The sequence below is a fragment of the Bos indicus genome, chromosome 5, assembly GCF_029378745.1.
Source record: "Bos indicus isolate NIAB-ARS_2022 breed Sahiwal x Tharparkar chromosome 5, NIAB-ARS_B.indTharparkar_mat_pri_1.0, whole genome shotgun sequence".
Classification (NCBI taxonomy): domain Eukaryota; kingdom Metazoa; phylum Chordata; class Mammalia; order Artiodactyla; family Bovidae; genus Bos; species Bos indicus.
In genome coordinates, this window is record NC_091764.1 from 95,163,146 (window position 1) to 95,189,930 (window position 26,785).

Consider the following 26,785-nt stretch of genomic DNA (forward strand, 5'->3'; position numbering starts at 1 on the left):
ATTTCCATTTATGTTTGTTAACCACAGCATCTAAGTTCTGCTATTCAAGGCAGCAGGTGTATAAAAAAATAAACTTATCTGGGGAAAGTAGAAAGTTTTGCAGGGGAAAAAAAAATGTTTTAAACTATCTCAAAGCTGATGTACGAATTGGTAGGAGTTCCATTTCCATTTTTTGCAGCAATCTGATTTTCATGAGAAACTTGTGCTTTTTATTCCAGTGACCACTACTTCATGGACAATGTCACAGCCCCTGACTACATGAAAAATGTTCTTGTTTTGACCCTGCCTCCGGAAAACTCCGTCTCAAATAGTTCCTCCTCCAAAAATCTATCACTGGTAAATTTCATAGACATATATACTCTTATTCTTCTGGCAGGGGTAAGATACCATTCTTCCATTTAGGACCCAGATTCTAAAATGAGCAAATTGTTCCTCCACTGGTTCCAGTTTACTCAGCAAATGTTAACTGAGCCAATTATGTGTAATAGCAGGATTCTTGCTATTAAAACTCCAGGACTTCCCTGGTGGTCCAGTGGTTAAGACTCTGGCCACCCGTGCAGGAGACACGGGTTCAGTCCCTGCCCCAGGATGACTCCACATGCCATGGGGGAAGCTAGGCAGGTGCACCACAGCTACTGAGCCAGCAATTCTAGAGCCCGTGCTCAGAAGCCACCGCAGTGGAAAGCCCACACACAGCCACTATAGAGTCGCTCCTGCGTGTCAGAACTAGAGAAAGCCTACACACAGCAATGAAGACCCACCCAGCACAGCCCAAAATAAATCAATAAATTTGCAAAAAATCAAACTCTTTCTATATGTCACTGTGCTAGGCTGTAGTCCAGCACCACACTGCAGGCTGCTATAACATCCAAACAGAAGCGACGTTGTGGGATGATCAGAAGCAGCCCTGCTAACTTAGGGGAGGTACACATTAGACAATGTAGAATGGATGAAGTTCCCCACGTCCCTGGCCCTGGTATCAGAGCTCTACCTCTAAAGATACACATTCCCGGGTTAAGACAGTCCTTTATTGTCATTAGGTTGATTATCATCCGAATTTGTACAGGAGAGGCCTGGTTTATTTCTTTTATTCCAGCATCCGATCTGGTTTAGCATTTGTCCCAGGAAAAGAGCCTCCAATTGGACATTAAATGATTAATGTCTTGATTAAATGCAAAACCCCAGACTCTAATACCACATTGGATTTTGATGGTCACTGCACTTTAACGCAGCTAAAGTCACTGGATGTTTTCTGGCCTCACACACGGTCGAGAGCAGGTTTGGAGAAGGGAGGGAGTAAGGGGCGGTCAGTCCCGAAGCCCTCAAACAACTTTAGGATGACGAGGCCCAAAGAGCAGCAAGGAAAGTTGGGGACCTTTGAGAAAATCACCATTTTGCCTAGACTGGCAATTCTAAGCCCTCTGTTTTGCAACCCTGCCAAAATTTGGGGCTGTACCCCTTCAGGGGCTGGGTCTTAACTGATGCTTTTCATTTCATGAAAAGATGATTTCAGCAAAAGTCACTGAAGCCAATGAGAGATGTTTTCCTTTTTCCCTTTTCATGTTTTCTAACAAATATACTTCTGGGTGTCATGTTCAGATTTCACTTGCACAGCTGCTAGGCTTAGGCAAAAGTCTGATTCTTTACAGGTGGGTGGGCCAAACTGTCTGAGCTCATTCGGTCTCAGGGGCACTGAGCTTTCAATCCAGCCCAATTCTGTAAAGACCACCACACAACTGCCACAGAGGCAGAGGAGTCCCGACCCCTTCTTATGTTCACCAGGGCAGACATTTGTGTCTGCCCTTAACACCCAACCAGGACTCTCTCCAAAGCAAATACAGTGGTATCAGCCGATCAAAACTCTTACTATCGCATCACGCTACTCAAAGGCAGTGGGGTTGTTTTTGTTGCCATTCTCTTTTATTCTTAAATGAAAACGTTATTTCTATATAAAACTTTATGAGAATTGAAAATTCTCATAATTGTGTATGAGAAATGCTGTATGTTGTTCTTCCTGGTTGAAATAAAATATTTTACCATCATGGGAAGGAGGAAGCACGGCCACTTTTAGTTCCTTCCCTAAAGGCAGTGTTCACAGTTTATTGATCCCAAGAGAAGACAGAATTGTGATAAGGGGATGAGAAAGAGCCCTGGTCCAAGGAAAGTTTTTCCAAAATTTCCTTTAATCCCATCCTTGCAGTTCCATTAATATTCTTTTACCTTTCCAGTTATCCTGCTTGACCCCAACAATGTTGGGATGACTCCACATGAGTGGAGTTCAAGACCAGAATCTTGTTTTTTTTTTGGAACTCATTTTAAGATTTTTCCTTTCTAATTTAGGCAAAAAATGATTTTGCTGCTGCCTACCTGGATGGAGTCTTGCTTTTTGGACATATGCTGAAGATATTTCTTGAAAATGGAGAAGATGTTACCACCTCTAAATTTGCTCATGCTTTCAGGAACATCACTTTTGAAGGTACCAGTTGCCTAAGAGCAAACTACACTTTACTTACAGTTTCTCCAAATATGCGCCCTGTAGACAGTAAAGAGAGGGTTTGGCAATAGATGGGTCAACCGTTAAATACCTTTAACTTAACTGGAGCCAACAAATGTGCAAAAGTTCAGTTGTTGGGTAGAATGTTCTATATTTGTCATTATGTCTAGTTGGTTTCTTGTTATGTTCAAGTCCTCTATATTTTTTTAACATATTTTCTATCTTGTTATCCTATTCATTGGAGAAAGTGGAGTGTTAAAATCTCCCAACTATTATTGTATAAAGCAGTGCATGTGTGGTCAGTTGTGTCCAACTCTTTGCTATCCCATGGACTGTAGCCCACCAGGCTCCTCTGTCCATGGAATTTTCTAGGCAAGAATACTGGAGTGGGTTGCCATTGCCTACTCTGAGGGCTCTTCCCGACCCAGGGATCAAACCTGGGTCTCCTGCATCTCTTGCATTGACAGGCAGATTCGTGACCACTGGCACCACTATTGTAGAACAGTTTTGTGCCAATTTTTGCTTCATATATTTTGTTGGTCTGTTATTAGGTACATAAATGTTTGTACTTGTTTATATATTTTTGCTCTATTGAGTGTTTTATTAATATATACAGTGAAAATCTTTGTTTCTTATAAACTTTTTTGATTAAAAGTCTGATCAGTTTTATCTGATGTCAGTATATCCACCTCTGCTCTCTTGGTTAATACTTGCATGGCATATCCTTCTCCATCCTCTTGCTTTCAAACTATTTGTGTCTTGGGATCAAAAGTGAATCTCTTAATAGACATCAAATAGTTGGATCACTTTTTCATAATTTTCCAATTTCTATCTTTGGTTGGAGAATTTAATCGATTTACATTTGAAATAATTACTGATCAGTTCAGTCACTCAGTTGTGTCCCACTCTTTGCGACCCCATGGACTGCAGCACGCCAGGCCTCCCTGTCCATCACCAACTACCAGGATTTACTCAAGCTCATGTCCATTGAGTCAGTGATGCCATCCAACCGTCTCATCCTCTGTTGTCTCCTTCTCCTCCCACCTTCAGTCTTTCCCAGCATCAGGGTCTTTTCAAATGAGTCAGCTCTTTGTATCAGGTGGCCAAAGTATTGGAGTTTCAGCTTCAACATCAGTCCTTCCAATGAATATTCAGGACTGATTTCCTTTAGGATGGACTGGTTGGATCTCCTTGATGATAAAGAGAGATTTATTCTGTTATTTTGCTATTTATTTTTTATATACTGCATAGCTTTTTCATCCCCATTTTATCCATTACTGTCTTCTTTTGTATTTATTTCTTTACACTGAAATGTTTAAATTTTTTTCATGTGTGTTCTTTAGCTGTTTTCTTTGTGGTTACCATGGGGATTAGATCCTAAAATTATAACCCTCTAATTTGAATTTATACTGGCTTAACCTCAATAAATACAAAAACTCTGCTCTTTTAATAGCTCCATTCCCATCCCTCTCAGACATTGGTGTTGCAGAACTACATCCTTATACTTTGTGTCCAAATAGTAAACTAATTATTTTTTAAGTATTAGTCTCCTAGATTGTCAAAAACAAAAGGTAGAGTTACAAATCAAAGTTACAATAATACAAGTTTTAGACTAATTTTTTTAAACATATTCATTTCTTAAGTAATATAGAAAAGAAAAAGTGGAATAACACATTGTTTTTATAATAATACTAGTTTTTGTAATCGCTTGCTGATTTACCTTTACTGAAATGTTTATTTCTTCCTATGGCTTCAAGCTACCATCTAGTGTTCTTTCATTTTAACCTCCTAGACTCCCTTGAGAATTTCTTGCAGGGAAGATTGGTTGGTAAAAAATCTCTCAGCTTTTATTTATTTCAGAATATCTTACTCTCCTTTCACTTCTGAAGGACAGCTTTGTTGAATAACAGATTCTTAGTTGATATTTTTTTCTTTTAGCATTTTGAATATATCAGCCCACTGCCTTCTAACCTTCAGAATATACAGTGAGAAATCTGCTTTATAATCTTACTAAATATCTCTTGCTGCTGCTAAGTCGCTTCAGTTGTGTCCGACTCTGTGCAACCCCATAGACGGCAGCCCACCAGCTCCCCCGTCCCTGGGATTCTCCAGGCAAGAACACTGGAGTGGGTTGCCATTTCCTTCTCCAAAGCATTAAAGTGAAAAGTGAAAGTAAAGTTGCTCAGTCGTGTCCAACTCTTCGAAACCCCGTGGACTGCAGCCTACCAGGCTCCTCCACCCATGGGATTTTCCAGGCAAGAGTACTAGAGTGGGGTGCCATTGCCTTATATGTTATCAATTACTTCTCTCCCTGCTGCTTTCAAAATTCTGTGTCTTTGGCTGTGGACGATTTGATTATGATGTGTCTTGGCATGGATTTCTTTAAATTCATTCTACTTGGCATTTGTTGAGCTTCTTGGATGTTTATATTCATATCTTTTATCAGATTTGGGACATTTTCAGCCATTATTTCCCTACCATTTTCTCTCTCTTTCTCTTCTCCCTCTGGGGCTTCCACAATGCATGTGTTGGTCTGCTTAGTGGTATTCCACAGGTCCTTTAAGGTCTGTTCACTTTTCTGCAATCTTTTTTATTTCTTTTCTTCAGATTTGGTGATTTCCATTGTCCTTTCTTCTAGTTCCAGCTTCCCTGGGGCTCAGACAGCAATGAAGCTGTGCACAATAAGGGAGACCCGGATTCAGTCACTGGGTTGGGAAGATCCCTAAAGAAAGGACTGGCTACCCATTCCAGTATTTTAACCTGGAGAATTCCATGGACAGAGGAGCCTGTTGGGCTATAGTCCATGGGGTCATAAAGAGTCGGACACAATTGAGTGACTAACACTTTCACTTTCTTTTTCATCTTCAAGTTCACTAATTATTCTTCTGCCTTCTCAAATATGCCTTTGAGTTTTTCATTTTAGCCTCTATACTTTTCAGTTCCAGAATTTATTTTTTTATGATTTCTATCTTTTTGCTAATATTTCCATTTTGTTCATACATCACTGCCTTGACTTTTCCCATGTCTTCCTTTAGGTATTTGAGCATTAAGGTAGTTGTTTTAAAACCTTTTTTCTAGTAGACCCACCATCACTTTCTCAGGGATAGCTTCCATTGGTTTATTTATTTTTTTCTACTGAGTAAATCATATTTTCCTGTTTCTTCATATGACTTATAATTTTGGTTGAAAACTGGACATTCGAATCTAATAATGTGGTAATCCTGAAAATCATCTGGGGAATGGTGAATTTTCTCCTTCTCAGGGTTTCCTGTTACTTGGTTTTGCTTTTTGTTTTTATTGTTGTAGGCCATCTCTGCTGAGGATCAGCCTGACATGGAAACCTGAGGTCTTCTCAGGTTTTCTGAGTCTCTGACTTCCCCCCAGTCACTTTCTAGTTTCTCCCATGTATGAAGTTGATTGACTGTTGCAGTCTTCAAGGCCTGGCTCTCCAGGGGGAAAAGAGAGAAACAAAGAGGGCACCAACCCTTTACATTCCTAGAAAGTCACGTCGGCAGTGGGGGACAGTCATATCAGCAATGGACGGGCGTGAGAAGATGCAAAGACAGCGGCCCCCACCTTTTTACTTGCACCTCTGTGATCATTAGTAGTAATTAGCCACCTGCTAGCTGTACCTATAACCTGGAGCAATTAAATAATATCCCTGACCTCAGATTTCTCATCCGTAAAATGGAGATAATAACAATTTGTGTGTCGTGGTGTTTTAGGAGGATTAAAATGATCAGTGCATATAAGGCACTTAGCACAGAGCCTGGTACAGTAAACAATACTAGCTCTTATTTTGAACCATGTGAAATTGTTGATACTTGGTAATTTTTTTTTAACCTAACCGACCATTTCTTAGACTCATGCTATGTGGCTAAAATTTCATAGATGAGAAAACTGAGGCTCCAAGAACTTAATTTTCTCAGCGTGTTCAGCTAAGTGATAGTGAAGGGATTTTGACCTTTTGGCAATCTACTTTAGGTTGTGCAATGACTTAAACGCGGTGCCACTAGTTAATACTCTCAGCAAAAACTTGTCTCGAATCATCAGGAGAAATCTCCTGACTAATTACATTTAGTGTCATCATCCTAAAAACAGTGAAAGAGAGTTTTCCTTCTCTCTAAATAGCGTCTCTCATAGAAATATCCTTCAGTGATCTCAGAGCCAAGAACCAATGCCTTCTAATTACATCATTAAGGTCAACAATTTTTCAGTAAAATAGAACAATTGGAATCTGCTTTATGCCCCGTGTCAGGATGTAACTGGTCTTTCAGTCAGGACGTCAGTGATGGTCTCTAACTGTTTCTGATTTTGCCTTAGGGCATGTGGGTCCTGTGACTCTGGATGCCTGTGGGGATATTGACAATACCATGTACCTTCTGTACACCTCTGTGGACACCAGCAAAGTATGTTCTTATCAAGAACTTGGGATTAGGTGACTGGGTGAGGAGGGTTATCCTGAAAGGCAAGTCATAGAGAAGGACTAGGAGAAGTTATATTTAGAATCTACAAGTTAATTTCAGATTTACAATTATGCCCCTCTTGGGGCCATATTCCTTAAACATTTTCTCCCGTAGAACTTCTTATTCAGAATATCCACTCTATTTACTATATAAAACATACCCACCCAGAAAACACTGATATGAAGACCAGACTATTGATGGGGTACCAATGAGAAAATTACAGGTTTTCTTTTTGGTGGTTGTTTTTTTTTTCTAAGAATTGTTTATTCATTTCCAAAACTAAAAATTTCAATGAAACATTCCCTGTTCTCTCCCTCTGCAATCTCATGAGAATCATTAATTGTTTGATCCTTCAGGCACATAAAAATAGCCGTGTAATGTTAAGCTTTATATTCACACACTATATATACACCTGGTATAGTATTGTGTGTGACTGTAATACATATTATTATATTACTATGTAATATTAGTTTATATTCTGCTGTCAAGTTAAGAGTGTAGTTTTGAGAATGTAAAACTTTGGTCCAGCATGTTTTGGTGGTGGTGAATTTTAGAAGGATGATCATTTTGGAGATGTCTCTTACAAAACTGACTCAATATATGCAGCAGTAATTTAAGGATATATTAATATTTCTATTGTCACATTGCTTCAAAAAGAGACTTTTTATAAGAAAGCACATTACAGCATAGAGATAGAAGAGATTCAAAAATCATGTAATTGATAGAACTTAAGAAATGTAGAATTCTCTAGCAGCCCCTTGACATGTATAAATATAATGAATTTTAACTATGGTGTATTTTCTCAAGCCATCATTTTTAATAGCAGTTTAATATTGTGGAAAACACTGGTGCCTCCTTTATCATGTGACTTAGAGCTAGCCATTTAATTTTTCTTGCCTCTGTTTTCACATTTGTAAAATGAAAGACTTGAATTCTATTGGGCAAGCATAATGAATGGTCATTAAAAACAGAAAACTATTTGGCCTAATAGTGTTCATGGTGAGAACCAAGTAGATCCTAACTAGTTCCCAGCTGTGTATCATTTGTCTTGTTTCACTGAGAAACAGATATGGCAGATTCACTGTGCCGTACAGTGGAAACTAACACACCATTGTGAAGCAACTATGCTCCAATAAAAATTAATTAAAAAAATTCAAATGTCACTGGGAAGGATGGTGAATCTCATCAGAAGTCATTCTAAAGCGTCTTTATCTGTTCACCCTTCTTCTCTTTCATGCCCCGACACAGTACAAGGTTCTTTTGACCTATGACACCCGTGTGAACCAGACTAGCCCTGTGGATAAGAGCCCCACGTTCATCTGGAAGAACCACAAACTTCCTAATGATATTCCAGGCCAGGGTAAGAGATCCTTCGTGAATTTCCTTTCCCTGAAGTTGTTTTTTGGAGGAGAGTAAATTTTATGGTTTATGCAATTAGCTTGTGGTTTTGTTTAGTTTAGTTTTGTTTTGTTTTACTTATTGTCTGAATAAGATGTGCCAGATTTGTAAATATGGACTTTACTTCTCTGCCCAGTGAATGATATTACAGTTCTGATAAAACACTGAAAATATTCCGTTCTATTTTAGCTACACCTATCTTTAATATGTGTTCTATCCACCCTTTGACATAAATTTTCCTATAGAAAACTAGGTTTGGCAATTGGCAGAATGAACACAGAGACAATAGTCTTATTCCATTTACATTTTACTACAGGAAACTCAAGGAATGTATTCAGTGTGTTTCAAGCAAGGAATACTTGATGTCATCAGGCTGAGGGGTGGTCAGTGATCTTGACCTCTAAATTCTCCCCTTTTGCCTGAGAGCACACATGCTTGGGTCATAACGATGGTTACCTACCTACCTGAGGTGAGGTCCCATCATGTCATGAAAGCCCTGACAGGGCCAGACCTTCATCCGTGCAACTTGAAGTACAACTGTGTATAACCCTGACTATCACTAGACAGGCCAGCCAAGTGTCTCCTGAGCGACAGTCTCAGGACGCTCTGCCCTCGGCTGGCTTGGCCAAGGCTTTCTGCAATGAATAGTAAGTAATTCCACATTACTAATCAATTTTTAGGGAAAAAAGTTTAAATTTGAGCAAATATTTATGTTCAAAGATGCAAAAAAAAAAGGTGTAAACACTACTAATAAAATGACTTTTTTCGTTTTATTTTTATTGTAGAAAAATTCATGCACATGATTTTAAAATCTGAGAGTAGAAATATTCATAACAGAAAGTGAGTGTACCTAGTCCCGCCTCTGTGCATCCCTGGTCTTGTCCGTTCTGCTTAGTTTTTTGCATATTTCTAAATTATATGCATGTGTTTCTTGATTTATGAGATTTAGATGTTACCTATTTCTTGTATTGATAAATTAAAATTTAGTTCATTTTCATTAGGCATACTTTTCTCTAAGCTTTTCTCAATATAGTTCTGTCTTTTTGTCAATACATTTAGTGTTTATAATTTTACATTTGTAATTTTAATTAATATGCGTAAGCCTGGAGTTCTATCAAACATGTATAAAGCTTCTTGCTTCCCAAAGTTGTAAGATGAAGATGTTCATGTCTCTATCCTTCCTTCTACCTCCTTCTCACCTCCCAAATTCTCCTGTATTTTTCTTTTATTTGTCAAGGCTGATAATATTTATTTGCTAGCCACAGGAAGCCTTCTGTCATTTACCTGTAAGTTGATTCTTTAAATTGAAAATCATTAAATATTTTCATTATTATTATTTTTCTAAGGCCCAATAGTGTGTCAGAATAACATTTCTCTGTGTAGCTCCAATGTCTCTCCTTTGTGACACACGTGCACACAAATGGATTTTTTAAATGCCAAATTCTCGAAATATTTTACAGTTTTATTTTTAGACTACACCTTCCTTGAACATTTATCCTTAGAGTTTGACTATCTTTCATATTTTTGCTATAAGAAAAATACCTGTCTTCTTCACCATATTGCTATTATCGTCTAGCTTCTTATACACTGTCTATTGCTTGGAGTCCATCCTATTTCTTCTTCTTGAACCCTCTGCCTTCGGAATAGAATAGGAAGTTAGAGGATTCAAGAGGCAGCCTGTGAGGCATGTGTGAACAATGACCTTCTTGTACAGTTTTATTATTGTTGTCCTTCTCATTCTAGTCCTCTGCCCATGCAGAACTCTGCTTCAATGCTTCATTGGGTTGAATCCACATTTTCCTGAATTTACTTACTCTTCTGTGAATCTCTCAAACTCCTTCATCTATACAGCTTCACCTACATACTGAAAAATCAAATTCCTTACACTTCCCATTAACTTCCCTCAATGACGGGGTTGAGCTTGGAAAGGACCAGCAGGCAACTCTGTCATTTACTGTGCATTCCACACTGACCTACTTTTCCTCTGATTTGTTCTCTGAATTGAAAACCAGTTGTCAGTTTCTTCCTTTATGAATCCTCCTTAGGTATATCAGTTTCAAAGACATCAGATAGTCTTCCCATCCAAATTCTGTGCTGGAAACTATTTTATCTTCTAACATTCGATGATTCCCATAAGAAAGTGTCAGTTGCTCAGTCATTTCCAACTCTTTGCGACCCCATGGACTATAGCCCACCAGGCTCCTCTGTCCATGGCATTCTCCAGGCAAGAATGCTAGAGTGGGTTGCCATTCCCATCTCCAGTAGTTCTTCCCAACCCAGGGATCGAACCCTGGTCTCCTGCATTGCAGGCAGATTCTTTACCATCTGAGCCACCAGTGAAGCCCTCCCATAAGAAAAAAATGTATAAACTATAAGAGTAACTGAAATAATGCCGCTTTGGAGGCACATTCCAAACAATTTTCTTCACAGAACAAAGATGCAGCATCTCTATTACCAATGAAGAAATTAAAAAAGAAGGATATCTTTTCTAAATTTAATTTTTAAAATTTATTTTCATTTTTCCATCAGTTCAGTTCAGTCACTCAGTCGTGTCCGACTCTTTGTGACCCCATGGACTGCAGCATGCCAGGATTCCCTGTTCACGACCAACTCCCAGAGCTTACTCAAACTCATGTCCATCAAGTCGGTGATGGCATCCAACCATCTCACCCTCTGTTGTCAGTCTTTCCCAGCATCAGGGTCTTTTCAAGTGAGTTAGTTCTTCGAATCAGGTGGCCAAATTATTGGAGTTTCAGCTTTAGCATCAGTCCTTCCAATGAATATTCAGGACTGATTTCCTTTAGGATGGACTGGTTGGATCTCCTTGCAGTCCAAGGGACTCTCAAGAGTTGTCTCCAACACCACAGTTCAAAAGCATCGATTCTTTAGTGCCCGGCTTTCTTTATAGTCCAACTCTTACATCCATGCATGACTATTGGAAAAACCATAGCTTTGACTAGACAGACCTTTGTTGCAAAGTAATGTCTCTGCTTTTTAATATGCTATTAGGTTGGTCATAGCTTTTCTTCCAAGGAGCAAGCATCTTTTAATTTCATGGGTGCAATCACCATCTGCAGTGATTTTGGAGCCCCCAAAAAATCAAGTCAGCCACTGTTTCCATTGTTTCCCTATCTGTTTGCCAGGAAGTGATGGGACCGGATGCCATGATCGTAGTTTTCTGAATGTTGAGTTTTAAGCCAGCTTTTTCACTCTCCTCTTTCACTTTTATCAAGAGGCTCTTTAGTTCTTCTTCGCTTTCTGGCATGAGAGTGGTGTCATCTGCATATCTGAGGTTATTGATACTTCTCCATTCAATCTTGATTCCAGCTTGTATTTAATTCAGCCTGGCATTTCACATATGTACTCTTCATATAAGTTAAATAAGCAGGGTGACAATATACAGCCTTGACATACTCCTTTACCAATTTGGAACCAGTCTGTTGTTCCATGTCCAGTTCTAACTGTTGCTTCTTGACCTGCATACAGATTTCTCAGGAGGCAGGTCAGGTGGTCCGGTATGCCCATCTCTTTCAGAATTTTCCACAGTTCGTTGTGATCCACACAGTTAAAGGCTTTGGCATAGTCAATAAAGCAGAAGTAGATGTTTTTCTGGAGTTCTCTTGCTTTTTTGATGATCCAGCAGATGTTGGCAATTTGGTCTCCGATTCCTCTGCCTTTTCTAAAAGCAGCTTGAACACTTGGAAGTTCACAGTTAACGTACTATCGAAGCCTGGCTTGGAGAATTTTTAGCATCACTTTGCTAGCATATTAGATGAGTGCAATTGTGTGGTAGTTTGAGCATTCTTTGGCATTACTTTTCTTTGGGATTGGAATGAACACTGACTTTTTCCAGTCCTGTGACCACTGCTGAGTTTTCCAAATTTGCTGGCATATTGAGTGCAGCACTTCCACAGCATCATCTTTTAGGATTTGAAATAGCTCAACTGGAATTCCATCACCTCCATAGCTTTGTTCATGGTGATGCTTCCTAAGGCCCACTTGACTTTGCATTCCAGGATGTCTGGCTCTAGGTGAGTGATCACACCATCGTGGTTATCTGGGTCATGAAGATCTTTTTTGTATAGTTCTTCTGTGTAGTCTTGCCAGCTCTTAAAATCTTCTGCTTCTGTTAGGTCTATACCATTTCTGTCTTTAATTGTGCCCATCTTTGCATGAAATGTTCCCTTGGTATCTCTAATTTTCTTGAAGCGATCTCTAGTCTTTCCCATTCTATTGTTTTCCTCTATTTCTTTACACTGATCACTGAAGAAGGCTTTCTTATCTCTCCTTGCTATTCTTTGGAACTCTGCATTCGAATGAGTATATCTTTCCTTTTCTCCTTTGCCTTCAGCTTTTCTTCTTTTCTTAGCTATTTGTAAGGCCTCCTGAGGCAACCATTTTGCCTTTTTGCATTTATTTTTCTTGGGGATGGTCTTGATCCCTGCCTCCTGTACAATGTTACAAACCTCCATCCATAGTTCTTCAGGCAGTCTGTCCTTCAGACCTAATCCCTTGAATCTATTTGTCACTTCCATTGTATAATTGTAAGGGATTTGATTTAGGTCATACCAGAATGGGGGCTTCCCTGGTAGCTCAGTTGGAGAGTCTGACTGCAATGCAGGGGACCTGGGTTCGATCCTTGGGTCGGGAAGATCCCCTGGAGAAGGAGATGGCAACCCACTTCAGTATTCTTGCCTGGAGAATCCCATGGACAGAGGAGCCTGGCAGGCTACCTTCTATGGGGTCGCAAGAGTCAGACACGACTGAGTGACTAACTGCGCAGCTTGCATAGCTGAATGGTCTAGTGTTTCTCCCTACTTTCTTCAATTTAAGTCTGAATTTGACAATAAAGAGTTCATGATCTGAGCCACAGTCCACTCCCAGTCTTGTTTTTGCTGACTGTATAGAGCTTCTTCGTCTTTGGCTGCAAAGAATATAATCAGTCTGATTTTGGTATTGACCATCTGGTGATGTCCATGTGTAGAGTCTTCTCTTGTATTGTTGGAAGAGGGTGTTTGCTATGACCAGTGCATTCTCTTGGCAAAACTCTGTTAGCCTTTGACTTGCTTCGTTTTGTACTCCAAGGCCAAATTTGCCTGTTACTCCAGGTATGTCTTGACTTCCTACTTTTGAAGTACTTCCTACTTTTCCTACTTTTTAAAAATTTTTCACTTTTAATTGGCGGATAATTGCTTTACAGTGTTGTATTGGTTTCTGCCACACATCAAAGTGAATCAGCCATAAGTAGATATATGTCCTACCCATCTTGAACCTCCTTCCCACCCCCTATCCCAACCTACCCCTAAATTTAATTTTTATTTTATACTGGCATATAGTTGATTTACAATATTGTGTTAGTTTCAGGTGTGCAGTAAAATAATTCAGTTGTACATATACATATATCCATTCTTCTTCAGATTCTTCACCCATGTAGGTTATTACAGAACATTGAGTTCTCTGTGTTATACAGTAGGTCCTTGTTGATTATCTGTTTTATATATAGTATTGTGTATATGTTCATTCTCATTTATCCTTCCCTCCCACCTTTCCCCTTTGGTAACTGTAAGTTTGCTTTCTGGGTCTGTGAGTCTGTTTCTATTTTGTAAATAAGTTCATTTGTATCATTTAAAAAATTTTTTTCTCAAGATCATTTTGATGTGGACCATTTTTAAAGTCTTTATTGAATTTTTTAATATATTACTTAAGTTTTATGTTTTGGGTTTTGGCCACGAGGCATATGGGATCTTAGCTCTCCGACCAGGGATCAAACCCACATCCCCTACATTGGAAGGTGAAGTCTTCCACTTCACCAGTGGGTCACTAGGGAAGTCCGTGTATCATTTTGGCTTTTTTAGATTACAAATACAAGTGTTATCATATGACATTTGTCTTTCTCTAAGAAACAGGTATCTTAAAAGATCTCTCCCTTTCCACTTGCTGAAATTGTCTTATACAACTAGAATCTTGTGAAATGCATTTGTTCTCTTTTCAGGGGTCCTTCCTAGCGTAGTTTTCACCGTCTTTTCTGCCACAGGCCCTCAAATGCTGATGATTGCCGTCTTCACGCTCGCGGGGACAGTGGTCCTGCTGCTTCTCATCGCTCTCCTGGTGCTCAGGTACCTGCCGGCTAACCTGCGGTGCTCATCTCTCAGGTGGAGGGGTGGGTGAGAGTGGGGCATCTGATGCCTGTTGATAGTATACATTCACAGGAAGGTCTCTGGACAGAGCTAAGATTACAAAGGCATTCTGCATCGAAAAGTCTATCTAAGGCAGACGACTACTGAGCGGATGAATTAGAGCTTGCCATCAGAGACATGCATGTGTTTGTGCTAAGTTGCTTGAGTCATGTCCAACTCCTTGCGTCCCTATGGACTGTAGCCCACCAGGCTTCTCTGTCCCTGGGTTTCTCCAAGCAGGAATACTGGAGTGGGTTGCCATGCCCTCCTCCAGGGAGTCTTCCTGAGACACATGAACTCAAATCTCAGTTCTGAGATTAACCAGTTGTGCAATCTTAACTGTGTTATTGGCAACTTAAACATGTTACTTGGCTTCAGTATCCTCATCTGAACTGTTGTGGGGAATTGAAATAAAGTCTGTATAATGACCATAGAATTGGCATTCTGTAGGTGGAAATGGCTATTTCTGCTCTTTTATTAATACATTATGGGAAATTTCAAAGTCGCTCTATTATATACTTTCAGGCTGAAGAGGCTTTGTTGTTGTTGTTTAGTTAAGTATTTAGTTAAGTATTGTTGTCATTGTTTAGTTAAATATTTAAGTGTTGTTGTTGTTAAGCATTTAGTTAAGTATTACATACTTTCAGGCTGAAGAAGCTGTGTTGTTAAGTCCTGACTGAATCTTTTTGCAACCCGGTGGACTGTAGTCCACCAGGCTCCTCTGGCTGTGGGATTTTCCAGGCAAGAATACTGGAGTGGGTTGCATGTTCTCCTCCAGGGGATCTTCCCAACCCAGGAATCAAACTGAGTCTCCCATGTTTCCTGCATTGCAGGCAGATTCTTTATCTGCTGGGCCATCAGGGAAGCCCCCCCATCAGAGCTGTAGATGTCAACTAATGGTCAGAAATGGAATGGCATAATAAAAGAGCATCATAAAAGCCTGTGGGTTGGTTGTGTTCCTTTCACAGAAAATATAAGAGAGAACACGCGCTTCGTCAGAAGAAGTGGTCCCACATTCCTCCTGAAGACATTTTTCCCCTGGAGTCCAACGAGACCAACCACGTTAGCCTAAAGGTAAGGCGCCCCTGACCTGGGCAAGAATGCGCGGGCTGGCGCAACTCCCCAGGGATCTGAGGAGACTTTGGTCCATGGTACAGAACGTGCCAGGCAGGGTCATTTGTTTCAGAATCCAAGACCTAGATGTTAGAATCCTCAGCTTCCTGCCTTTCCCTTGATTCTTCATGGTGCTACTTGATCCAGTGAACACTTTGGTGGAGGCTGTGGTATGGTGTGTTACTCGTTTTTTGCATGTGACCCAGAATAGGAGTGCAGACAGGGAGGATTTGTCATGGAAGGGATGTAGGAATGGGTAGGGCATCTGAGTTCCCCTAAACCTTGGGGAACTACTCTCTCACACTCAGGACATGTGACTCACTTTCTCCCTGCTGAAGAAAGAATCCTTTGCCCACACTTGCGCTCAGCCAGGAAGGCTCAGCAGCCACCAGCAACACTGCCTCCCATGGGCGGCGGTTAATTCAGGACCTGAGTGGACTTATCTCCTCCTCACCAGGACCTCAGGAGATGAACTTTATCACCCTAACTTTGCTGATGAGGAAAATGAAGGACAAAGAGTCGAGCAGCGCGGCCCGGTCACACACACTAGGGAATCAGGTTACTGCAGATGTAACCCGCCAGCTCTTCTGAGCATTTCTCATGTGCCTGATGCCTGGGCCTGTTTCATTGTTTCTGAGCTCTTTGAGGCAACGGGGCTAGAATTTCAAGAATGGGGCACAGTCTGAACCCACCCTCTGTAAGTGTGACACTAACACTTAACCATCAGAGGTTTTTCTGGTTTTTTTTCGGATTTTAATTTGTTTATTTTTGACCACCCTGGGTCTTCATTGCTGCTCGCGGGCTTTTTCTAGTTGCAGCGAGCGAGGGCTACCCTCTAGTTGCGGTGCTCGGGCTTCTCATTGCGGTGGCTTCTCTTGTTACAGAGCACAGGCTCTCAGGCACAGGCTCAGTAGTTAGGGCACCCAGGCTTAGTTGCTCCATGGCATGTGAGATCCTCCCAGACCAGGCATCAAACCCGTGTTCCCTGCATTGGCAGGGCAGATTCTCAACTACTGGACCACCAGGGAAATCCCAGTGGTTTTATACCAAAGCAAACTAGGGGGTGGAGTCCCAGAACCTCCCCATGAAGGAATGAGCGGGGTCCCTTGGAATAGGGCCAAGCCAACAGGACAGTGTGACTTGAGACACCTCCCTCCTTAGAATCAGCAAAAATAAAATTGCCACATGAGTCAGGTTTGTGTTTGGAGCCTTTCCACCACCTCTCTGGGCACCCCACCCCAAATCCTGCACACGGCACTCTAGTGGGTCAGATCCCTTCATGGCTGAGTGAGGACTAGGCCTCCCTTTCCTCCAGAAATGGTCCATGCACCAAAGTAACACTCCTATTACATCCTGAGCCACAAAAATAAAAATGCTATTGACAAAGACCAGGAACTTCCCCAGCAGTCCAGTGGTTAGGACTCCACACTTCCACTGCAGTGGGCACAGGTTTGGGTCCCGGTCAGGAAACTAAGATTCCCCCATGCTTTGCAGTGTGACCAAAAAAATAATTAATTTTTTAAAATTTTAAAATTAAGAAAAGATCTATTTCAGGCACGTGTCAGGAAGAAATCAATGAATACTCTCTTTGAAAATCCAATAATCTTACAGTCATTTACATTTCACATTGCATCTTTCCATTTGATTCTCATCAAAACCTATGACTGTAATTGTAAATGATTGTAAGATTATTGGATTTTCAAAGAGAGAATTCATCGACCTGAATGACTTAATGGCAGTACCCTAGGAAGGGAGGAGGAGACCTCTAGAAGGAGTGAGCGGTCCCCGTCTCTGGTGTGACTCCAGTTTGGGCTCCCACCCACTTCTGCCCAGGTCCCACCACGGCTCCACCCCTCACAAGCCTCCCCCACCACCTTAGAACCCTGTACTACACTTTGTTCTTTTGAGTTAAGCCTAAAACATTGTGTTGCTATGTGTTTTATTAAAATGTAAATATACTCCTAAGAGTATAACTCATCTACCCCTTGTTGGATATGACAGAATTTTTATGAGTTAATTCATCATTAGCCACTCACCTGGCTAAGGAGGAGGTCTTTGGGACAAGTTGCCATGAGGAGGAAGGTTAGAAGTGATTCAGAGCATGGGGAGTCATCATTATGCCGAGTTACAGACCAGCTGGGGAGCAGGCGACCAGGGATTAGCTGTAAGAAGAGGTTTACCAGTGCTGAGAATGAGACAGGACTGGAAGAAGACCCACAGGGATCGACCAGAGTCAGGAGAGGGGAAAATGCCACGTGACTGGACAGGCAATGGTTCGAGCTCTGGGTCAGGAAGCAAGAGTCAGGGGCGAGATCATGAAGAACGTATCCCAAGCTAGAATGGAGAGGGTCAGCAAACCAAGCAGCCAGAGGGAGAGATGTCAACAAAGTTCGAGGGGAAGGCAGCAGACAGAAAATAATGATAAAGATGCAGAGGATTCATTTGAGGATAAAACACCTTTGCTTGTAAGAAAGTGTCACCACCTTGGTCTCATTTGATCCCGAAGTATCCCTGTAAGTTAGGATTGCCCAAATAAGGGACTGAGGTTCAAATGGTTTAAATGACACAATCAAGGCTTGAGAGGGTAAAAAGAACACTGGACGAGAAGTCACACTCAGGTTCCATACATTCTCGGGTGACACATGGTGCCATGTAACCCTTTGTACCTCACAAATAAAATGAGAAACAGGAGAAGGGGAGACAAGTGATGTTTATTAATCTGTGCTGTGCCAGGCATCATGCATGGAATTGGATATTATTTATTTCACTCACATTTTCAAAATGTCCCTATGAGGTAACTTTTAACAAATAAAATACATCACAGGTTTTTATAAGAATTGAATGGAAAGATGCAATGGTTCATAATCTTTTTTGCCTTTCGAGTAGCAGACCAAGAGCCTCAAGTGTGTGTGTGTGTGTGTGTGTGTGTGTGTGTGTGTGTGTGTGTGTGTTGTGTTTCAGTCAATATTTAACTTCTTTTCAAATTAATTACTGGGATTTCCCTTATGGTCCTGGGGCTAAGACTCTGAGCTCCCAATACAGGGGGCCCAGGTTCAATACCTGGCCAGAGAACTAGATCCCACAGGCCACGCCTAGAACTAGATCCCCCATGCTGCAACTAAGACCCAGCACCGCCAAATAAATGACTGGCTTCTGTTGACAAACCAGCTGATCTCGCAACTCCAGGCTGAACCCCGAGCTGATGTGGCTGCCTCCTTAAGCCCCAGCAAGGTGTCCTCACTTGCACTGCTACTTGGGCCTTGAGGCATGAGTTCACAACTCAGATGCCAAACATGATTCCCTGAGAGCATCTGTCCGTAGCTATAGGCAGTGGTTCCCAATAGTCTGGGAGGCTGGGCAGGAAGGAAGCAAAGGAAGTTCTGGCTGAAATAGGCTACGAGAAGAAGGGGGAGAAAACCGAGTTAAGTGTGCGGCTGGTGGATACTTGGAAGGAAGGTACCGTTGGAGGGGGGAGGGGAGCATGAGAGGGGACACAGGACAATTATAACAGTTTTTCTGAGCCTGCCTGGCATGCTGTGAACCAACTGCAGTAGACACAGGCAGTCTCTCTCAGCCTTTGACCGGCAGGTGGGGAGCCAAGACGTGGAGCCTCTGGAATAATTAGCTTGTTCTTGTGCCAGATCGATGATGACAAGAGGCGAGACACAATCCAGAGACTGCGACAGTGCAAATATGACAAAAAGGTGACTAGTCTCCTTTGCTTTTCTGAAGAGCCAATCAGGGATACGTGCTGGGCCTTCTGACTCGTTGTGGCCCCAGCTCTGATGTCAGCGGTGTGATGGCCGGGGTCCCGGAGCTGACCCAAGGGGTGCTGTTAGAGCCTTTAACAGGGCTGGGCAGGGCTCTGCTTCACCGCTTACAATATTCTCAAGTCCTGGGTATACTGAAGAAAAAATAAAATTTTTAAGAGGGGGAGAGTGTAGGAAGGAAAAGGAAAAAGAATAGATTCAGAGCAGTTCAGGCAACCCTGTTTTGTATTTTGAATCACTGCGGTGGGGATATGACAATCCCATAGCAGGGTTTTGTGTCTCCCCTCCTTCCTCCTTCCCTCCCTTCTTTCCTGCCTTCCTTCCTCCTTTTTTCACTTAATTATTTTAAAGAAACATTCTCATGTGAGCCTGCCACATCCCAGGCACTAGGCACCAGGGATATAAGCAGCAGTAAAAGAATGTTACCACTTTCAAGAGCTTACAGTAGAGTGGGAAGATAGTCATGTGAGCAGATGATTATAACATGCATACAGCGGTCATCCTACACTATCTCCTTAATTCAATTGATCTTTGCAGCGAGTGATTCTAAAGGATCTCAAGCACAATGATGGCAACTTCACTGAGAAACAGAAGATAGAATTGAACAAGGTATGCTTACTTAAGACCTTTAAGTGAGAAATAACTTTACTCTGTTTTCCCCAAGCATTGAGGTCCCTGGTGGAGCAAGGTGTTATTAGGGAGTCCTGACAGAGAAACCTGCTGACCAGGAATGAGTGACCATACTTCTTGTTGAAAATCCTCCCCCCAAATTTTGTCAAAGATGTTTGATGGTACAGAACATGCTGGCATATCCTAGAAAGTGGTCCTGATGTGATGGGAGAGTAGTCAAAGGTTTGTATCCAGGTCCTCTTGCTGACAAAAGAAAGGCCATGAAGTCAGATTAATGCCAAGTGCAGAAGGAGATGCACCGATGCTTCATTGTATCAAGAGCAGTAGTATATCTTCCCAGAGATCTGAGACACAGCATGTTTTATTAGTATATTATTAGTTTTTAACCAGGTGCTCTTTTCTGGCTGAGCTGCTTTGTAAATGAGTGTGTTATGTCTTAGTTGCTTCAGATTGACTATTACAACCTAACCAAGTTCTACGGCACAGTGAAGCTTGATTCCACGATCTTTGGGGTGACTGAGTACTGCGAGAGAGGATCCCTCAGGGTAAGAAACCAGAATCATTTCCAATTTCCTAGCCAGCCAACCATGTGCAAAAAAAAAAAATGTGTAGTAGAAATTTTAAATGCTCACTCAGTGAAATAATAACAGCAGAGAGTTATCAGGAAAAATGTATGGGCCCATATGCTTATCAAACTAGATCACTCAGATTTTGTCCATTTATCCCTATTATATCATTATAAGTGAAATGAAAGTCACTCAGTTGTGTCCAACTCTTTGGGACCCAGTGGACTGTAGCCTGCCAGGCTCCTCTGTCCATGGAATTCTCTAGGCCAGAATACTGGAGTCGGTAGCTGTTCCCTTCTCCAGGGGATCTTCCCAACCTAGGGATCGAACCCAGGACTCTCACATTGCAGGCGGATTCTTTACCAGCTGAGCTACCAGGGAAGCTCAAGAATACTAGAGTGGGTAGCCTGTCCCTTCTCCAGGGCATCTTCTTGACCCAGGAATTGAACTTGGGTCTCCTGCTTTGCAGGCGGATTCTTTACCAGCTGAGCTAACTAGCTAAAAAATATTCAGGAGTGTAGACTTGAAAAAACAAAGAACAAATGTGGAAATGTGGAAAAGTGATTGCCTCTCCATTCATTTTATTTTACTTGCATATTTGCTTTTGTATTAAGAGAAAACTGGATGGTTATTAGGAAAAAAATGTAGATTTAAAAATGTATGTATGGCATAAACTCAAATTTATCCTCAAGGGAAAAAAATCATAGCCCTAAATGCTGTTCTCTCTTTTAAAAACTAATCTAAATATAACTATGGCCTAAAGGAAAGGAAACCACAATTCAATTATTATAAAACTGATAAAATTTTAAAGTGCATTCTTGAGTTGTTTATTTTTTAAAAACTACAAAATGTACAAGCCTCTTATACTTCTAATTAAATCTTTAAAGTAAGCCTAAAAATAAAATGAAAATAAAAAATAAAGCTATGAAAAGATGCTTTCAATTATGAAAGAATATATCATGACTATTAAATTATAAAGTCTAAAAAAGGGAAAATTTTCAGAAACAATATAATTATGAAAACCTGACTCAAGTAAAAACTTAAGGACGTCAATAATGGTAGAAGACATTAACTTTCCATTACAAAGAAAACCAGATTCAGTTTAATTTTTCTAAACTCCATGAATAATTCTCATTGTCTATATAAACACTGTTCTAACGTTAAAGAAAAACATGAACATCTTCTAAATTCATTTAACAGTCAACAAGGCTAGCATAAAGTTGATACTAAAATGTGATTAAAGACTAATGTCATTTATCAATATAAATGGAAAAATTATAAACGCAATACAGGTAACTCTAAGCCAAGTCATATATGAAAAGCATAAAACAGTTAGATATGGTTAGTTCTATGAATGGAAAAAATATTACTCTAATGTATCATATCAAAAGGTCTTTGAAGAAAGGCTATATAAGATCATTTTAACTGGTGCTGAAAATGTTCATTTAAATTGCTGCTGATACAATAAAACAAACACACATTCCTAATAATAATAATTTCAAGTCTCTCAAAATTAGAAATACTTTCTATATGAGGGCTAGACCATATCTGAATCATTTGGTTTCAACGTGACAAAATATTTAGATACACCAGTAAGTGAAGATTATCACAGAGGACATTTTCATAAGGAGAAGAGATAAACAAATAAACAAAAGCCATATATCAGGTGCTAAGGGAAGAGTCTGTCTGCTTATAACTCCCCTCCCTTAAACTGACTGGTTACCCACTGCTGCAGCAACCTCATCTGAAACAACAATGACTTTGGGCCCTTTTTTGGAAATTACTGGTACAATACCTAAGTTAAAACTGGGCTTTTTCCCCAGACAAGAAACTGTTGTTAGGTTTTCAGTTAGGGTCCTGCTTACAGTTTTACTGTGAACAATTAGCTTAGTTTAAATACCCTGCATCTTGATACAACCATCACCATGTTAATACTATGAGTTCAAAACTCTAGGTCATATAGTTAATACAGAAATTCAAGAGCTCTGTCTTAATGACAGAGGACTTAATAAACGGACGGAACACTTAGAGCTATTAAACCAATTGATGCAATTGGTCTTCTAAGTAAAAATGAAATCCTACCTAAGGGATTTTCTGATAGCAATTCCTTGTTGGAAAACACTAGTGTAATTTTGATGATACAGAGCCTGCAACCCAGGCACTTGTGAATCAGGCTCACCAGCCTACTCTCCTGGCAGGTACCTGCTCATTCCTTTACCACTATCTGGTGAAGAACCAGGATTTGGGATTTGTGGGCATCTCGTGCTCATCTCCTTGTGATAAAGAACCACCCAGTGTTTCTTAGAGAGAAAAGAAACATATGTTCAAGAAAACCAGGAGAATGGAGTTCCAGCTTGTTCCTGAGCCCAAGAATTCATGATCAGAAGATCATTATTGGACCTTCCCTGGTGGCCCACTAGTTAATACTTCACGCTTCTACCACAGCGGGCATGAGTTCAGTCCCTGGTTGGGCAACTAAGATCCCACATGCCTTGGGGTGTGATCAAAATGTTAAAAAATAAAAAACAAAAGAAGATCATTATTGGCCTGTAAGAATCTCTCCACAGTGGTATCCTTTAGACGACTCATCTTCCTTTTCTTTTTCTCCTGCTCAGGAAGTTTTAAATGACACAATTTCTTACCCTGATGGTACATTCATGGACTGGGAGTTTAAGATCTCTGTCTTGTATGACATTGCTAAGGTAAGAGACCCACAGACACGAAAGATATTTATGAAAGTTAAATCTGGAAAACAGACCTAGCCAGCTATCGCGTCGGTTTCTTCATCTGTAAAATGATAATGAAAGAGTGCCTGTGTCATGGGGTTTTTGGGAAGATTTTACGAAACAACACATGGGCTTTGTATAAGGCCTGACAAGCAAGTACTCAATATATATATACTGACTTATTATTTTTATTATTAAATTCTTTCTACACTGAGTTGCAGGCACACACTTTCATAGATTTGCTGGAAGTAAAAAAAAAAAAAAATCACATAAAGTTTCAGGGAAGATAACTGAATCTTCACCTTAATGTAAGAGAAAATATAAGGGCAGGCATTCGTCTTGCATGAGGTAATAAAAGATTTGGACATGTATATTTCCTAGACATGCTATGAAAAGGAAGTGGATACCAGTAACTAGGGCCCCATTCAACAATGAAGAAAAACCAGTCCCAGGAGTGAGGTATCTGATACAGTCTTAAATCATCTGAAAGACACATAGCATCGGAATCAGTTGGGGAAGAAAACGTAATACTATATGTTATTTGCCTCAGTTCACTCCCAGGACCAATGCTGAACACTAGTGTCTGCAGTACCACCACCTCTGGCCGCCAGGGGGAGACACAACAGCCATAAAAGAACTTCCTCTTTCAAAACTGAATGAAAAATTGTTTCAAAATAGATTGAAAGCAATTAGATTTTAAGAAATAATCTAACCTAACCTCTCCCTTCAGGAAGGCAAAGCCTTATTATTCATATTATTTTCATATTCATATTGAGGTAGCAGAGAACCAGAGACATACCCAAGGTCACAGACTGAATAAGTGGTAAGCAAAAACACTTTAAAAAAAAAAAAACGATCAATCTTTGCTTCATATTGTCTGCAGCTACTTAATCAGAGTCTTTAGACCTTCAAAACTGTATGCAGTACTTAGGCAAATATTAGGGCTTTAACAGTATTTTATAAAGTTAATGGAGTTAAATTTAAAACTCGACGGTGATTCTGTCCACATGTCGAAATGATTTCACCAAGCCATCTCTTTCCTGAAAAGGACAGAGCAGCTGAGCAATGTCATATCTCTTTGTTTTCCTGTCATCTGAAAAACTACAGGGAATGTCATATCTGCACTCCAGTAAGACAGAAGTCCACGGCCGTCTGAAATCGACCAACTGCGTGGTGGACAGTAGAATGGTGGTGAAGATCACCGATTTTGGCTGCAATTCCATTTTGCCTCCAAGAAAAGGTCTGTCATGAATGAAATTTTCACTAGTTTCCCACTTAAACACTTTTCTTTTTTAATTTTTGCAAAAGTCCATGTAAAGTGTTCAGGAAATGGTGATACTGACCAGAAAAAACACTTCCGTAAGAGGCAGTAGCTGGCTCATTTCCCAGCATTACCTCGTTCTCGTGTTCAGCATGTGCTTGTCAAGTTGAACAGATCTCCTCTGTGGGTTTCCTTCATCTGTGTGTCCCTTGATTTAACGGAGAAATCATGAAGGAGTTATTGGCTTGTGGAGGCAGGACTGTGTGGAAAAATACAGAAAGTTAGAGCCATAGGAGACATCAGAAATCCCCTTATTGTTCAATTTTGTCCTCTTTTATAGAAGACAGAACTAAAGTTCAGAGAGGCTAAGAGAATTGCCCAAAAAAATAGAGTATAAGACTGAAGACCCCTTTCCAAATTCTAGACATCATTCATTTATCTGTGGTAATGATAAGAAATGATGATGCTTAGAAAAAAGTCTTATCGGTAAAATATATTCTTATTTATCCCTTTCAGGAGTGGTGATGGGGGTCAAAAAAAACTATTTGTAAAGTATCAAGGGCTTTTCATGTTGAACGTTTGCCGTCCTTTATTAGAGCTCAGGGTTTAACAGCCTTAGAGGGCTAGGACTCATATATGCCTCAAAATACCACTAAATTCCTCAAAAACTAAATTCTACCTCTAATCCTATTTTTGCACTCCTTTTAGTTTTCCATAATAGACGAAAACTTACAATCCTGCACCCACTTCTTTAGCTATGTCAGGGATGCTAAGACATTGGACTAAATCCGGTTAGTGCTTACTGAGAACCTGCCGTGTGCCCAGGTTCATCGTGGAGAGAGCAAAGCCCCTTCGTGAAATGACTCACCAGGACACAAAATCAGATGACTTGCAGATCCCAGCCTACCCTCCTGAACATCCAGTTATATGAGCCTATCTGTGGGGTCGGTTACCTGAAATCTTAGCATAAGTAAATTTACTTCCCTCTCCTACAAGCCCAACCATTAGGATCCATTTTTAATGAATCACAAGCCACATCAATTCACAAGACATAAATCTGAAAAGGCAGTGAACACTTGGATGGAAAGCCAAATGAGGAAAGTGTGCTTTATCATAAGCATCTCACTATACCTAAACACACGAATCTGTTGATTTATTTAATTGAAACTGCTTAAGGTAGAAATCTTAAGAAGTCTACAGGGAGCTAGGTGATCCTGGAAAACTCCCAAGGGATGTTGGAGAATAATTAATTGTATGCCCCCATTATTAAAAATAAGATATGTAATGGGGGGTCCCAAACCCAAGTGGCTGTAAGAGCCAGACACAGGAGTGCTTCACTCTTGAAATAAACTTGATGCAAAGCACTAGTAATAGCTTGCATGCTAGCAAAATGTGAGTAAACCGATGCTTTTTTTAAAAAAGAATACCACAGAAACCAAAGAAAGCGCATCTGTGTAATAGCTGACCTCGTGGCTGCTACTGTATCACATCTGGAAACTATCAGTGACTGTCTCTCTGTTTAAGTGTGCTGTCTTTATTTTCTTTTAGTAAAAATACTGTTGTGGGTTGCCATTCACTTCTCCAGGGGATCTTTCCTACCCAGGGATTGAGCCCGTGTCTCCTGCACTGCAGGCAGATTTGTTACCATCTGAGCTACCTGGAAAGCCCATTATTTCCTTTTAGTAACTATACATATATGGCGATCCCCTGGTGGCTCAGTCAGTAAAGAATTCACCTGCAATGCAGGAGGGGTTCAATCCCCTGAAGAAGGGAATGGCTACCCACTCCAGTATTCTTGGCTGGAGAATCCCATGGACAGAGGAGCCTGGTGGGCTACAGTCCACTACATTGCAAAAGGGTCAGACGTGACTTAGGGACTAAGCCACCACCACCAAACATATATATAGTAAATACATTTATATTTACTAAAAGAAACATGTTTTATATTACATAAAATTTGTAAGTATATATTTATTAAATATTTATATATATGTAGTGTTTTATATGGAGAAGGCAATGGCACCCCACTCCAGTACTCTTGCCTGGAAAACCCCATGGATGGAGGAGCCTGGTGGGCTGCAGTCCATGGGGTCGCTAAGAGTTGGACACGACTGAGTGACTTCACTTTCACGCATTGGAGAAGGAAATGGCAACCCACTCCAGTGTTCTTGCCTGGAGAATCCCA

The 26,785-nt window shown here is 40.6% G+C and overlaps 1 protein-coding gene across 1 annotated transcript in view; it reads left to right on the plus strand.

Moving 5' to 3' along the window:
* Window positions 1-26,785, plus strand: part of GUCY2C (guanylate cyclase 2C) — a 68,123-nt gene that overhangs the window by 19,446 nt on the left and 21,892 nt on the right. The window contains exons 7-17 of the mRNA XM_019961517.2: window positions 219-336; window positions 2,341-2,476; window positions 6,818-6,903; window positions 8,209-8,320; window positions 14,393-14,474; window positions 15,503-15,608; window positions 19,289-19,351; window positions 19,955-20,026; window positions 20,488-20,592; window positions 23,229-23,315; window positions 24,447-24,579. Of these exons, the coding sequence (XP_019817076.2) occupies window positions 219-336; window positions 2,341-2,476; window positions 6,818-6,903; window positions 8,209-8,320; window positions 14,393-14,474; window positions 15,503-15,608; window positions 19,289-19,351; window positions 19,955-20,026; window positions 20,488-20,592; window positions 23,229-23,315; window positions 24,447-24,579 (1,100 nt within the window). The remainder of the gene's footprint in view (window positions 1-218; window positions 337-2,340; window positions 2,477-6,817; window positions 6,904-8,208; window positions 8,321-14,392; window positions 14,475-15,502; window positions 15,609-19,288; window positions 19,352-19,954; window positions 20,027-20,487; window positions 20,593-23,228; window positions 23,316-24,446; window positions 24,580-26,785) is intronic.